Source organism: Dysidea avara, chromosome 10, assembly GCF_963678975.1.
Source record: "Dysidea avara chromosome 10, odDysAvar1.4, whole genome shotgun sequence".
NCBI classification, from domain to species: domain Eukaryota; kingdom Metazoa; phylum Porifera; class Demospongiae; order Dictyoceratida; family Dysideidae; genus Dysidea; species Dysidea avara.
In genome coordinates this window covers 19059600-19076375 of record NC_089281.1, presented here as the reverse complement: position 1 = coordinate 19076375, position 16776 = coordinate 19059600, and the positions used below count along the sequence as shown (strand labels likewise).

At 35.7% G+C, this 16776-nt stretch overlaps 1 protein-coding gene across 1 annotated transcript; it reads left to right on the top strand.

Annotated features, from left to right (window-relative positions):
• The first annotated feature begins 4086 nt into the window (after nt 1–4086).
• Nucleotides 4087–14527, top strand: LOC136269270 (uncharacterized). The gene is made up of 6 exons (XM_066064800.1): nt 4087–4287; nt 5937–6059; nt 6112–6187; nt 6857–6915; nt 13993–14195; nt 14258–14527. The coding sequence occupies exons 1-3, from the start codon at nt 4093–4095 to the stop codon at nt 6160–6162; spliced, it is 369 nt and encodes a 122-aa protein (XP_065920872.1). The 5' UTR covers nt 4087–4092; the 3' UTR covers nt 6163–6187; nt 6857–6915; nt 13993–14195; nt 14258–14527.
• The last annotated feature ends 2249 nt before the right edge of the window (nt 14528–16776 follow it).

Sequence of the window (16776 nt, the reverse complement as noted above, 5' to 3'; positions counted from 1 at the left end):
CAAGGTTTTACTTTTACAATGCTTGAAAACTTTCTGCTTTAAGTCTACTATTACAGAGTTTCTGATCTACTGATGCTCACTAGCATTTAATATGTCGTGTTTTCACCAATAGTTATGTAGTTAGCTATGATAAATTGTTCTATTGAGTCTTTATGATTAGATTCAAGTATTTAGCTATATAGCTTTATAGCTAGTCATGATTCTGCTTGTCAATCTTCATTGCTACTTAGCATTTCTCCCTCATTATCACTGTTACCATAACCTTCTATATCCTTTTCTGTTTGCTCTGTAGCCTCAGAAGGTTTACTGCTATGTCAATTAAAAAGAATTAACAGGGGTGGAGAACAGTACCCTTACTCTAAGTTGGGGGGTGTTGGGGGGTGTTGGGGGGGGGGGGGGGGGTAAATCATATGAGGTGGTTAACATTCAGGAAGTATCTAAGAATCATTAATAGTACCCTAGTGTGCAAATCACAATATTAAGTACTATCCCACTAGGGACCTGTGAGAAGGCTAAAGCCTGTGAATACAGGGGGTCAGAAACATGTAACTGAAACTGTGAAGAAAGCAGAAAAAACCCCAGACCCAGTGGTGACTTGATTCCCCACAACATGCAATCCAGGCATGTACCAAGGGAGTTACAGCAGCTGAGATCTGAGATCTTTTCTGCATTCAACCACTACTTAAACATTGACTTCTCACAATATTAGGGGATATATGCATAACCCCATAGTAAAATTTTGAATGTTGAATATGAGAACAATTTCAGTAGTGCATGCATACACAAATACAGTATTTCTCAATGACTGTCATTAAAATAATACGTATACTGTACAAGTAAACATCAATAAAAATGTACACATAAATTTGTAAAGATACATATCTAATTGCAGACAGGTTTGGATAAATTGCATCAACTGAATGTTCTATTAGAGTAGATGACTGTTCTATTAGAGTATCTCAATCTTGTACTCACCAATAATAACTTGTGATCCTTGAGTTTTACTACAAAAATAGTGAAAGTATCATTTAGCAGATGAGCATTGGTGAGTATGATTTGTGTCTTATGTTCTATGGGTTTATAGTTGTAGTTAAAGAGGAATCAGTATAATGCTAGCTGCTTAAAGGCTGGACCGCCGTTCTGAAGTAAGCCCAGCCCCAAAGGTAGAAACCCCCCCTAAAACCACTCCTGATTGTATATATCACAGTGCAGTATCATATCAATTAAATGGTGTATATACCAATTGGAAGGTAAAGCTATATACATGTGTGGAGCTAGCTAGGTTACTGTGGTTGGTATGCTTATACCATGGTATATAGTTAAATAGTTAGAGAACTAAGACTTTTGTGGCTAAATAACTCACAGTATTGTTATTTGAGATGTGCACTTTTTACTTTCTTGGTTGCATGACTTACTGCCACGAGTCTTGATACATACGTTCTCTTTGAGCATCTTGTGATACTTTGGCTGGATCAAATGAAGATCACCTACTCAAGTTTGAATTTTTCATCAAAATAAATTTTATATAATAATATCCAGAGTTACGTGATAATATTTTGAAATTGAACAGTACTATTTATATGCTAAAGCGCGTACTGCAATTTGAGGAAACTGCTGACTAGACAACAACTTTATTACTAGTATATAGACTTATGAAAAATGGGAAAAGCCAATTCTTACCATCACAGGTCAGGCCAGGCATGTTGAACAGATAGTTACTGTATGGATCGATGTGTCATTCAAGCTCTCTCAATGTTGGATATGAAGGACACTAAAGAGCTGTATGCAAGTACAGAAGAGTGTAAAGAGAAGTCAGTCCACCATTGCTTAATTTTAGCTTCTTTCTTATTCATGCAGTAATTTTAATAGCCTAGTGAAATAAGCTACAAGAACGGCAATGTAGCTAGTAATATATCATTAGCTAGCTAGGTATGTATATGCACTTTCAAACAGTTTTTCAAAAGCAAATGTGTATTAAAGAGTCTACAGAGATGGGCTTGCATTTTGTACTAAATGTATGGCTTTCACAGGGACAGATAGGCCTTGTAGAAGCAGTATTCCTGTGGAAGCTGGCTCCACTCCTGACTCCAAAGCTTTGTACTTTTGTTTGCTCTCTACAGCCCATTGAAGGACTGAAACCTAGTTGAAAAGTTGAAGTATTTTTCTGTCGACAAGCAGCTCTTGCATTAATATATTAGACATATTGACCTTACGGTCATGTGTCTTTTCAATGCATGCAAGCAAAGTGGTCTGTGGGAAACATGCATGTATTTGTACCTATACAGCCAGAAAAGATGTATGCACGAATTATTCTAGCCACACAAAAAAATTGGAATTTTCAACTAGAGTAGGACCATAGCACATTGATAAAAAGTACTGAAATAAGCTGCACGATATTAAGTCACAGTAAAACAGTAAGAAGCTTAAGTGTTATATCCCTACTGTGCATTTCCATTATGGTATCTTTAGCACAGTAGAGATATAACACTTCTTATTGTTTTACTGTGATTTAATATCATGCACTATTCCAGCTTGTTTCAGTACTTTTTATCGATGTGCCTACTCTAGTTGAAAATTCCAAATTTTTTGTGTACTTGTTTGTTAACTTTTTTTTGTAAGTAATTATAATGACCATGCATACCGCATCTGAAATGGCACCGTGTTCCCCAGTTATATCAATTATCATCTGAAAAGTGAAGTATCCATTATGTTTCGTTGTCGGTTATGTTCAATCCATTACACAGCAGTACGATTCAAGAACTGTTCAAAAACACCTCTGCAATCAAAATAGCCACTATGAAAAATATGGACGATTTCCATTTTGAAGGGAAGCCATCACGTGCTACCGCCAAATCAATACTTCACTGTCAACAAAGATGAATGGGACACAAAGGAGGACATTGGTAAGTCCATGAAGAATGCATTGTACGTACTGCAGTATGCCAAAAGGCACCTCTCGAGCCAAAGCAATGTAAAACAGTGATAAAATCAAGCCCGTAGCCTTTAGCCATTATTGAGTTACGCTTGTCTGAAGGCATCAGTCAGTCAGTCAGTAGAATATTCCATTTAAAAAAAAATTTGTAGTAACTTGTTGAAAGTGTTTCGGGTTGATCTGAAAGCTTGTTTGGGCTTAGTTTTACATAACCAATACTGTCTCATTGTCGTCTGGGAAAATTGAGGCTGGTTTGTGGGTGATATTATTTTGTGGGCCATGCCTACTCCTTTGTGGTCCCTACTATACAGTACTGTATGACATATAGTAAAGGCTTGCATTTAGATGCATGCAGAGACTGGTGAGCAAGCACTATGAATACTAAAGCTGTGAAAAAATGTGTCACAAAATGTATGTGCCAGTATAATTATATGGAATGAAAGTTTTCACCAGTGGGAATCCAACCCTGTAGTAATTATAAGTAACTAATTGTAATACTATTACAGTTGAATGTACCTTAATATTCTTATTGTAAGCTTCTATGCATGTGCTCTCATTCATCTACTTCAGCACATTGAAAGGCATGGTATATATAGAAAACTGAGTTGCATTTCAAATCAAACCATGGGGTAAACTGTCCAACTGCTAGGGTGTGTGAGCATGTGATTTACATGCAATAGTTGCAATGGCATACTATATCTTTTGCGTATACTTACTCTTTGCTCATAGTTTATGATCCTGGTATGCATGTTGAGTTATGGCATATACATTTAGGATAGTATATAACACATTGCTAAGTATAGAGCAGGGTAATTAGACATGTCTTTATTTCATAAAAACTGTCTTATTGTTTGTTCCCCTTTTTTGTAATTCTGCATGTGCATCTGTAAAGCAATGGGGACTAGACTGATTGTAGAGGCGCTTCTTAAACTGTTCTTCACTTGTATAGTGGGCAGAACCTAGCTGATAGAATGGTCACTTCCACTCTGTAATATAATTAATAGTATTGTATACTATGTACTGTATAATTAATAAGTTCTTTGTACTTAGCTACATTAATTGTCACACTGTATGAATATTAAATTATTTCAATAATACAGGAAGAAGATTTTCCCCCACAATTTATTTTGGATTTTACTGATGCAAAAGAAATTAGCTCTATGTCAGACAATGTTGTCGTACTCAATCAACTGAAACACATAAAGAGCACATTCACTAAAAAGTTTGAGGAACTGAGTGCTAATATGGAAGTGATGCAATCTGCAGTGCAATATTTATCCCAAAATATTGTGACAATCAACGAGAAGTTGGAAACTCTGCAGTATTCATTGTCTGCATCATTGGAGTACTATCAGGTAGTTAAAGCTGTTGTCAGAATTCTTATTTTTATAAACATGTGTGTAAAAAGCCTCTATAAAGTAGCTGGGGTTTTATATAAGCTTTATACTTTTATACTCCTGAAGCAGAAAATATTGCAAACTTCAAAGTATATTTTGTAATGATTATATACCATAGTGGATATTGCCTAAAACTGCCTGTGTCTTAATTTTTCTTATGAGCCAGAATTGTCTGTAATTTTTATGCCCCATCTATCATAATCTAATTTAGTGACACGAAGTTAACAAACTAAAAAATAGAAATATTTAAGTGGTAGCAGGGATCAAAGGCACTACGCCAAGAAATTTTAAGCTTTTTGATTCCTATGAATTGCATGCATTATGGATGTAGGTATTAAATAACATCTTTCAACTGAAAATGGTGATTTTTGCTGTGAAGCATTTTTTGTAATGGGTAGGTGTGACATAGCCATTACAAAAACCAGCCTTCACTCAAAACCTGTCTTGTATAGTATGACACTTATACTTATGGGTGTTTGCACAATTATAGTGTGATATTTTACAAAAAAAAAACTACCACCAAAATCCAGACAAATAAATTACTGAATCTTTAGAATTTGACACTAACTAAAGTTACAGTATCTAGGGCATGTGAAAGGGATTTTAATATTATAGTATTGCTATACCCCAGAAATTCCCATAGAGCCTACATGTTTTGTTGTATAGTGCAGTTGAAGAATCACGGTAGCGACAGCTGGAGCATGAGTGTGATGTACAGGCTGGGATTACCAGTGTTTACAACAACTTGTAGTACTTCACCTGCCTCAAATGGCTTTTCAAAAGCATCAAAATTTTGAATGATTACCCATGACTATACTACTATAACCTAAAGTACTGTTTACAGTGTACTCTACACAGCATCATGTGATGTACACTAACAATCAATGATCACATAATATGTATATAGTTCCAGGAGACTAATAATTACATATGTGACCGGATTTGCGAAAAGGTACCTTTTTCACACACAAAATTTGACCCATTTTCTTTAACTTTATAACTTCATAACTTTTTAATCATAGCATACCATTGCCTGAAATTTCCATGAGTGTAGCTACAGTATCTGGCTACATTTAGATGAAAAGAGCAACTTAATCAGAATAAGAAGTCAACAGCTATGACATTTTGTTTGCTGGTATGTAAAATGTGTGTAAAAGGTACCTTTTCGCAAATCCGGTCACATATAGTTATTGTGTGTAGACCATATAGCATAACATTGTAGTTTGTCCTATACTATGTATAATACCATACCTGTTTCACTGCCCATACAAAAGTCTCAATAGTAGCAGTGAAATTTATCCTGTATTTCACTGACAGCAGTGAAAAAGTTGTAATTGTAATTTCATTGGCTAGAATTTATGTTAACAGTGTAGCACCAATTAGTGTTGATGCGTGTTTAGTACATAGTGACAATTTGCGTACATAGCAACGCTAATGTACAGCATGCGTATATGCAGTGAGTATGGTATTAACTGGGAATAGCATGGGTATTCGCCTTGTGAAATTTATCCCCATTTCCAATACAACACTCATGGTATTTATCCCAAATTTCACTGCTACCCATGCTATTACTAGTACCAATGTGATTTCAATATCTATAATTACAGCCATCTACTATGAGCTCAGATCCACATACAGTGAATTACAGTACCAGTACCAAGAAAAAAGTGTCAAGTCATTATGCCCCAAAGATGAATCCTTATGTTGAAATAACATCCGCAAGTTTGGAGGTACATTTTGTACTGTTACAACAATAAGTGTTGATAATATCTGTTCTATTAGTGTTCACAAAATGAAGGAGACCATCAACCTGTTCAACCACCACCCACATGATTATATATCAATAAACAGACATAGAGTAAGTTAAACTATCCACACAGTATAGCATCCCCATCTGTGGTATATATTTGTAGGAATAACTTAAGATCAGTGCAGTTTTACTGTAATTGCTCTGCGATTACAATGTAAATAGATAAATAAATGAGTATTCATTTATAGCGATATATCACTATTATTTATACTACACATTTCATTAATTTGTGTGATACATTTAAGTTTATTAGTTTACTATGGTAACATGAAATGCACACTTTCATTTGTAACTTTAAAAGATTGTTAACTGTGAGTTTAGCACAGTTGTTAATGATATCATTGAAAAGGCAAAGTGGTCCCATCTTGAGTTACACCCATGAAAAGTAGTTTGATACTTTGACCTTGTGTTAACTCCCAGAATAGATTAGTTATGAGTTAACTCCATGATATTTTTGGTTGTGGCAGCTTACTAAACAGAAAAGCATTAAAGTATAGAAAGCAACTGATTGCTTTATTACAACACTTAACACATGTCGGGACTATAAAGTATATGCTTACTGGACAATAAAACTGGTTAATTACACATGCAGTTCTACCATTGATATCCATATTAAATTTTACCACCAGCATGGCTAGATATATTTGGAAATGCTGTCATTGTGAACATATTGTTTGGTGTCATGGACTATCTATCTATAAGGGTATCATTATTTAGAAAAGAAGTGATCAGAATCCCAGTATGAAAATTCTCCACCAATCCAAACCTTCAGCAAGGTACTTTACATGTATTACTATATGCACAAGTATAAGAAACAAGTTGATGTAATGCTACTTCTATAAACCGGCACCCATGAAGTTAATACTATCCCATTCTAACCAAATAGGCAATTAATCAACCATGTATATAATTTCATGCTATTGTTATTATTAATTCAGCTAGACAATTAGATTTGTAAACACTGTAATTTAGTGTATTTCATAATTCATGAATTATTTTGTAATTCGGTAATTATGTTGCTATGCACTGCTAAGGAAGCGCAACTATAACAAACCACTTTAAACCACAAATTATGCACAGAAATATCTTCTCAACTGTTTTATAGTGTGTCTATTGTGTTTTTTCATGCGAATTGTTTAGACAAAGCCTCGAGGCTGCCCTCATTTTCATTCGAATAAGTACGGGTAATGCCCTCCTTTCAACTCGAAGGATACGCTATCTCTGGTAGCCTAAGAGGCCTTCAACGTTGTTTTAAAGGTGTTGAACGTCTACAAAACTGAAAGGGAAGACTGTTTATGAAGTATGTGAAGAGTTGCCATACCTGTTTTTCAGACTGCCGAGAAGAAATCACAAAGTTTACCTGTGCGGAAGTTTAATGCAGACTTCATTTCGCTTTTACTTTTTACGTGCAAGCTGCAGCTGCTTTTACCATTTAATGATTTTGCTCACGTGGGTGTATATGGACAAACATAGGTAGATAGGTAGGTAGGTACACACGCACACACACACACACACACACACACACACACACACACACACACACACACACACACACACACACACACACACACACACACACACACACACACACACACACACACACACACACTTTTCTGAAAACAATTTCAGTAAACCAGGCATGCACCTGGGTCAATCAGAATATAGTGAACCAATGAAAAGTACAGAAACAAGCTTGAATGCAAAAAGAAGTGAATATCCATCCATACTGTGCTGTGGAGTTTCTGTAATTGAAATGCACAGTAGGGATATCCACTACTGTGCATTCTGACAACATGCTTGTAGATTTCTTTAGCCCATAGGTAATAATTTGTATGGCTTTTTAAACATTTCAACTACTACTGGCTTGATGTACAGTAGCATGTTGGTTTTGATGGGCACTGTATAGTGCTTCAGGAAGTCTGATGGTTATTGGTTTAGTGTAGTGTAGCATCAACTTGTTATTGATAATTGCAAAGTGTTCTGTAATATTATAATGTAATACCTTTGTAATTTCAAACTGACTACATGGAGGTGAAAGTGCTGGCTTATGGTCAGACTGGTGAATTTTGGCTGGCGATCAATAGAATTGACAGATCAAAAAAGCCAGCTGATGTAATCTCTAAAGAGATGCTGGGCAAAGAGATTGACATACTAGAGCACTGTCAACACCCCAATATCATAAAACTTATTTCTGCAGATTTGAATTATTCAGAGAACACATATTCACTGTTTTTTGAATATGCAGAAAAAGGTGATCTGCGAGGATTTTTGCAGAATGAGGGAGCAAGGATAAATGTTGTAGTGCTGTTGGGCATGGCACTTGGTGTGGGAAGCGGTATGATAAGAGTTGGGGCTGAGAAGAATCATCCTCTGTGACCTCCAAGATAGTAGTATTCTGGTTGATGGTGACATGGTCTGCAAAATAGCTAGTTTCAACAAAGCACAGTACCTGAAGGAACATGAGACACACAAAGTTTGTGACAGTTTTCAAATAGCCACCAGATGGCAAGCTCCAGAAGTTCTGAATGGTAGAAAGTTTGGTACATTTTCAGACGTGTGGTCATTTGCTGTGTTCCTTTCTGAGCTCTTCTCCTATGGTGATGCTCCATACCCAGGGATGACAGCTGCTGAAGTAAAAAAGTTTGTTCTGGGTAAAAGAAAATGGAAAAGTCAAAAGAATGTCCCAAGGAGGTTTATAGTTTGATGAAGAACTGCTTCAAAAACCGTGTAGAGAAAAGGAACATGAGACACACAAAGTTTGTGACAGTTTTCAAATAGCCACCAGATGGCAAGCTCCAGAAGTTCTGAATGGTAGAAAGTTTAGTACATTTTCAGACATGTGGTCATTTGCTGTGTTTCTTTCTGAGCTCTTCTCCTATGGTGATGCTCCATACCCAGGGATGACAGCTGCTGAAGTAAAAAGTTTGTTCTGGGTAAAAAGAAAATGGAAAAGCCAAAAGAATGTCCCAAGGAGGTTTATAGTTTGTTGAAGAACTGCTTCAAAAACCGTGTAGAGAAAAGGTTGACCTTCATTGTTATGCAGAAGGAATTAAAAAAGCTTATAAGATATTTTCTAGCAGACTTTCTAACAATCAAGAAAGCACATTTGAATATGAAGAATTGCAATTATCTGAAGAAAAGCCTCATTTGAATTTGGGTATGAATAATATATAATTTATATCAAAACAACCCAAATATAAAACAATGCCAAAAATAACACGGGTTGTTGGTTGACCCTCAATACATTTACTGTATTGTAAAGTATTAATAATAATAATAATAATAATAAATAAAATAATAATAAATAATAGTTAAACGATGATGGCCATGCAAGAATTAAAGTTGTTTCAACATAAAAATTTAGCTTTTCAGAATCCTCTGGCTGCCAAACTTGATTGTCACAGTTGTGCTTTTGGGTAATACTTCTACACTTTGGCTGATTTAGTATATGTACATGTTGTATGCACAAGACCCAAACCTGGCTAGTGCTATTGTCAGGCTTCTGCATTTTGGGCTTGGTTATTCCTTACCAATGCCGTCAAGCTGTTATGATTGAAAGGCAAGGCTGGTTTTTGGGTGATATTTTTGAGCAAGAAAACCCAAATCTCCACGATCCCTACTAACCAGTGAGGTTGGAAGCTTAATAAGCACTACAAATTTATTATTGTTAATTGCACTTTTGAGATTTTAAGGTGGGGTATAGCATTGAAGACATTAATGGTGGCCATGATACTCATTTGTAACCTTGACCAATAGAGGATATGCACAACTTTATGACTGAAAACATTCGAATAAAAATGTGATGTTTTCTTAATATTATGTCACGATGGTGAACAAATGTATTGTAGGTATGTATAGAAAGTGTGAATCACAAAAAGTAGACCAGTTATGAGAGTTTCTCCAGAGCGATAGTCCATTTACGTGTATAACAGAGTAACTGAAAGGAGGAGCCCCATCTGTAGTTCATGTGGTGAGTTATAGTCCAAGTTGCATTTGCTACCCATACTTTTGCATGGGATTCACGATAGTTGTTCACTGTCAAAATTCTTGGGTATACTGCTAATCTTTTGATCATTTTTGTTCAAGTAATAATATGAGCATATCCTCTATTGTTGCTATTGTTCATCTAGAGGCTTTCTTTCTGTCTTGTGTGATCCCCGACTGGTGCGCCCTTGAGTGGAACTCCTCTCTCTGTCTTTCTTACTCGTCAACAAAGACATTTACTGCATCCATAGCTTGGAACAAAATAGCATGATTTATATGGAGCCCAAGTTTTAACTATTTCAGTGGGGCTTAAGCCCTGTTACTTTCAGGGCATAACAGGGCTTATTGTGCCAATGCCATGTACTTGTCATATTTCATCATTTAGGAGGTATTTCAGCACCCAAGAAGGTCCAGACTGCTTTTCAATACAAATCCATAGGGCTCACGTGCACACTTCCAACCTCCTCTGCAGTACTACCATATTCTATGATATAATTAAAACTAATATGACATAGTAACTGCAATGACATTTTTGCTATTTCAAGGCTCTGGACAAACACCAGACCACATCAAAAGCTTTTAAAACTAACTATAAAGGCTTTAAAGTAAATTTAAATAATTGTGCCATGCATGTGCACTCATATATAGTCTACCTGATATGTCTACTCTCTGGCCTGTGGCCCTTGGGCCCCATGTAGATATCAGGAAGACCTCCAATGTCCATGTTACATTGTGACTGGATTTGCAAAAGTTATACTACTTGTAGATGGTTCATGCATTCCAAAATTCTCTCAAATTACTGTCCTTAAAAATTCAGAACATAATGGCCAAAAAAGCTTCCTTTGACAACTTACAACATGAACACAATCCCGAAATTATTACAATATCTGAAACCTGGCTTAAACCTGAAGTCTTGTCAAGTGAGTTTTTATCAACAGACTATAACATCTTTAGAAGGGATAGGCCAGATGGATATGGTGGTGTTTTGATTGCCTGCCGTAACTCACTGAATTGTCATCATCTGAATATAAATTTTGATACAGAAGCTATTGCTTGTCAACTCACCCTTACTAATCAACAGACTCTAATTGTATGTGCCTTCTACAGACCGCCAAATAGACAGCCAGACAGCGTAACAAATCTATGTCACTTTTTCAAATGTATTGTTGATCGCTACCCTACTTCACCTGTTTGGATTGCTGGAGACCTCAATTTACCAAACATCAACTGGGACACTATTCATATCAGTAGCTTCATGTACCCTTCTAGTTTGTGTGATACTATTATTGACTTTGTTGAAGAACATGGGTTACACAAACAGTCAACTCTGCTACCAGAGGAAACAATATTCTCGATGTATTTTTTACTAACAGACCATCTCTAGTCAAATCCTGTCACACTGTTCCTGGAATTAGTGACCATGAAGCAGTTGTCATACAATCATTAATCTCTTTTGCTCCACAGCAACATAGCCCAAGAACCATCTACATCTGGCACAAGGCTGATATGCCATCTATTAGGTCCACTATAGAACAATTTAGCTCCAATTGTTTCACCAGATACTCTACATCTACCTCAATTAATACCTTGTGGGAACAATTTAAATCTCTGTGTTGTATATGTTTATCATATATACCTACAAAGCTTTCTAACACTGGAAATAAGAAACCATGGATTAATTCTCACATCTTTCACGTAAAAAGCAACACCTATACAACTTAGCAAAATCATGCAGCTGTCCAATTAAATGGCAAACATATAGAAATTTCAAAAAAAAACAGTCCAGCAAGAAAGCCGTAGAGCATATCACAGATACATATCATCTCTCACTGATAAAAATGGTGTAATAACCAAGTGACTGTGGTCCTATATTAAAAGACAGTGGAAGGGCAACTTTGGTGTTGCCTCCTTATGACATAATGACAACATATATAATGACAACCATACTAAAGCACAACTACCGAATAATTATTTTGCCTCAGTTTTTACACCGAATTTATTGGAAACTCCTCCAACTATCTCTGACTCACCATTTCCTGATATTGCTACCATTTCTGTAGATGCCAATGGAGTTCTCAACTTACTAAATGAGTTAGATATCTCTAAAGCACCTGGACCTGACAAAATTCCTGCTCATTCACTGAAGTTGTGCAGCACTGAAATAGCTCCCATTTTGACACTTATATTTCAAGCATCCATCCATCAATCCAGAGTCCCTCCTGATTGGAAGTAAGCAAATATTGTCCCAATATTCAAAAAGGGAGACCGTACCCTCTGCAGCAACTATAGACCCGTATCATTAACATGCATATGCTCCAAGATTTTAGAACATATAATACATTCGTACATTTTCTCCCACCTTTCCCAACACAACATCTTGTGTGATGAGCAACATGGCTTTCGCCATGGTCGATCTTGTGAGACACAACTTCTACTTACTATCAATGACTTTGCTGAATCCTTAAACAACAATGGATAAACTGATGCAATTCTTTTAGATTTCTCTAAGGCCTTCGATAAGATATCACACCAACATCTCTACCATAAACCACATCATTTTGGTATCCGGGGCAATACTTTGGAATGGTTAAAAGATTTTCTTACTGGAAGACAGCAACAGGTATTAGTTAATGGTGAGCAAAGTGACGTAACTCAAGTGACATCAGGAGTTCCACAAGGAACCGTTCTTGCTCCATTATTGTTCTTATGCTTCATAAAATGATTTACCAAAAAACATACTTTTGACAGTAAGATTATATGCAGATGATGTCATTCTGTACACCCCTATTAACTCAAAAGAAGACTGTTACCAACTTCAGAAAGATCTAACTATTTTGGAAAGATGGGCAAATAAATGGAAAATGACATTTAATGTTCAGAAATGTGAATTCATCAGAATAACACACAAGAAAAAGCCTATATTTTACCATTACACTTTGTATGACACTGTTGTGCAGGAGGTGACACACACCAAGTACCTAGGTCTTACTATTTACTCAAAGCTATCCTGGTCTGAACACATTAACTAACAAAGCTAACAGTATCAAAGGATTTTTACAACGTAACTTTCATAGCTGCCCAATCTCGGTCAAAGTGAGTTGTTACAAGTCACTTATTAAACCAATCCTAGAGTACGCCTGTGGTGTCTGGGACCCTTATACACAAAAGGACATCTTAGCTATTGAATCAGTTCAAAGACGGTGTGTGAGGTTTGTGTACAATAATTATTCTTCATATGCAAGTGTCACAAATATGTTGCAAAATTTAAATTGGCCACCTCTGGCTCACTTGCGAAACCAGTTGAAAGTGATATCACAATGTTTAAGATCATGCACCAATTAATAGACATGCCGCTGATACCATGCTCATACCAGCTCCATCTAACTACTCTCTACGAGGCCATTCAATGAGGCTGTTACAGCCAAACACAAGAGTAAACTCATACCTTAACTCATTCTTCCCTTTAAGTATAAAGATCTGGAATAATTTACCCAACAACCTCATCACCTGTTCAAGTTTAGACCAATTTAAAGCAAGGCTAGCTGAACATCAATTAATCACATAATTAATTTTGTTGATTCATTATCTGTGCTTGTATTATACTCTTTGTAAGAGGTTTTGCACAGTAAACAATAACAACAATAATTTTAAATGAGTTTTATATGAGACTATAGGTTAGTGTTAGGATTATATATCCATAGTTTAAGTTGTTGCCTGATAAATAAGTCACATGCCCTTCAACCAGCAGGCCCCAGCAACCTTGGTTAGTATAAGGTAACTGCACACCATGGCATTCAATATTAATATTAATATTTTCATAGCATAGTTACACACTAAAATATATGTGCAGTGTCTCTGTGTTTCTTTAGCATGCCATTAATAGTACCAATCAACAAGAGAGGATCGAATTTCCACTTGAGATTTTTTGTAAAGAAGTTGATTTCATACAATGCAATGGTAACACTGGTGTTGTCACCTTGAAAGGCGTTAACAATCCCAATGGATGTTGGCTTATTGATCCTCATCCAAATAAGGGTTGTTCTTTTCACACTGTGAAACAAAAACTTTTTGGGTAACTAAATGCTTAGTATTATTTAAATATAAATATATATGATTCTGTTGATATTAATGTAGATTGAAACACAGACAATTGAAGATTTGCTAGATGAAATACAGCACTTCATTAAGGATTATGCTGATTACCCTACACTAATTCAACACAAAAATCCATCAAGGTCAATCCTTTACGTCAAAAAAAGGCAGTGTGGAGAATGCATGAGTTGCCAGCTGATGGAATTTACAATTTTAAACAAATTGATTTGATGGAGACCAATAAACAAGGTTTTTATCATGAAATAATTGAGAATTCTAAGAAATATGTTAATGCATCTGCCCATGAGTTTCCAGATTGTAAGTCTATGGTAAAACTGTGTATATAGGTAAAGTTAAAACTACAATCTGGTCTTCCAAAATCCACTGTAAAGTTACAAAGCTCAGGTGCAGAAGTTTGTCAATATTGTCTCTTGTAACTGTATACCATGTAAGTCGGCTGTAAAAATAGTGTGGCCCTAAAAATCTTGGGTGAAAAGTCGTGAAATCAAAGGTGGTGGCATCTGGTGATGGCTATGAAATGGCTGCAATGATGTTAATACCGATCAACTTTAACAGTGCACTGCACCCTGGCCAGTATTAAAATTGATTGGCATTAACATCATTTGCAGCGATTTCTTGGCCACTGTCTTTTATTTCACAACTTTTTCACCCAGCTTTTTAAACCCACACGATTCTGTACTGTTTTTGCATGGATTTCACTTATTTTATATTTTTCACTACCCCAAAGTCAGCCATAAACTGACTTTGGATCTTCCTATTTACAGGCACAATGATGATTATGAAAGACAGAAGTTACATTAGTATTGTATTGTAGATTTATTTGACCATTATTTATAACACTCTATGGTGCATGTTATTTTGAGGACTTCTAATAGAACAAACATACTAAATAGAACAATCTAAATTACTCATTGGTAGATTTATGAATTATGAACTTTAAGAATTGTGTATAGATTTAAAACTTCTAAAATAGAAATTAAGTGACCTAGCAGCTGACAACAACAGTATGATTTTGCATATGGAGGTCACTGGTTCAAGCTTTGGACAACTTTTTGTCAACATTTTTTGTGCAATTGTTGCTACTTGTGATTGTTTTATTAGAGTATTTTTACCCCTGACACATGAAGAAGTTTGTGAAGATTTGCTATAGTCTCATCCTCCCAGACCCTATGGTATTTTCCAGGGTGGCACTTATCAATTGGAGATTATAAGCATCTCCTCCAAAAGGGTCTGGTGAAATGCCTATATACTGTATAGCCTAGCAATGTAGCAAAATTAAATTTTCATGGATTTGCAAACAATCCCAAAATGTATTAGACTATATTATTATTATTATTAGCACTTTACAGTGACCAGCACTGAAGATCTGACAGCAACATGTGCTGCAGCCTTAGGATTACCTATATGGAGGTCTAACTATTACAAGGATAAAATTTTTGCTGTTAACCCTCAAACCTCAAATCAGCAAAAAGTTTTCTACTTGAAATATTGTCTGAGAAATTTCCAGTGATAATTGGTGTATAGTGAAACTTTGGTGGTAACAAAGTTTGGCGAAAACTTTCTAGAAAAATTGGTGGAAAAGGTTTTGGCAAATGGGGACCCCACCATAATTATTGTACACATTATCTGATTGAACGAATGATAAATTATGAAGGAGCATGTAAGTACTCCATGAAAGTACCATGTGCAAGTGTGCCATTTGTTGGTGCTATGAATGTTGAAAGAAATGTTTCAGTTTTACAGCGATCTGGCACAGTGATCTTATGCTCAATGTCAGGCAGGTTATCATGTATATTATACCAAAGCATTTGGTAAAATTCCTAATGTGGCGATGAACTGCGCTTTCTTTCTTATATTAATTATCTCTTGGTAGCTAGAAGTTTGAAACATTGCAGGACTGATTTCAATCATACAACGTGGTCTTGCCATATCTGCTTGTGTGAATAAATTTGACAGAAAAAACTTTGGCAATTGAAATCCTATTTGCCAAAGATTTTTACAGCCAAAGTTATTTACTATATGGTAACTACACAAGAGCTTTGCTTTAGCAAAGCCAACTATAATGGTGACATTTTACTATTTAATCATTACATCTGGTACTATCTTGTGTATAGTTGTATTATCATTCACCAGAGTTGGCAATTTCTCAGACAAAAAATGTAGGCATTTTGGCACTTATAATCTCTAAATGATAAGTGCCATCCTGGAGAATAGGGTCTGCGAGGATGAGACTATAGATATATATACTATAAATAAAAGAGAATAAAAACTCTCTATTTTATTTACACTATGACTTTCCATTCAAACGTATTATGTACCTTGAGAAAGAACAACTTTTGGCAAAAAAAACAAGATGCTGGTATGAAGTAAAGGTAAAAATCTTCTTGTCATTTTGACCATTTCCTATAGAGGAAGTGATATATTCTTCATGTCTCATGACATGTATCAGATTCACTGTTACATTGTTTTAGACTATTCTTAAGCAATTCTAACAAGCTGTGGTGAGCACTGATAATGTAAACTATCACTTGTCAAAATGA

Coding starts and splice junctions, on each gene's coding strand:
- LOC136269270 (XM_066064800.1), top strand. CDS start 4,093: ATGTCAGACAATGTTGTCGTACTCAATCAACTGAAACACATAAAGAGC. Junction 4,288..5,936: donor CATCATTGGAGTACTATCAG/GTAGTTAAAGCT, acceptor CTATAATTACAG/CCATCTACTATGAGCTCAGA. Junction 6,060..6,111: donor TAACATCCGCAAGTTTGGAG/GTACATTTTGTA, acceptor CTGTTCTATTAG/TGTTCACAAAATGAAGGAGA.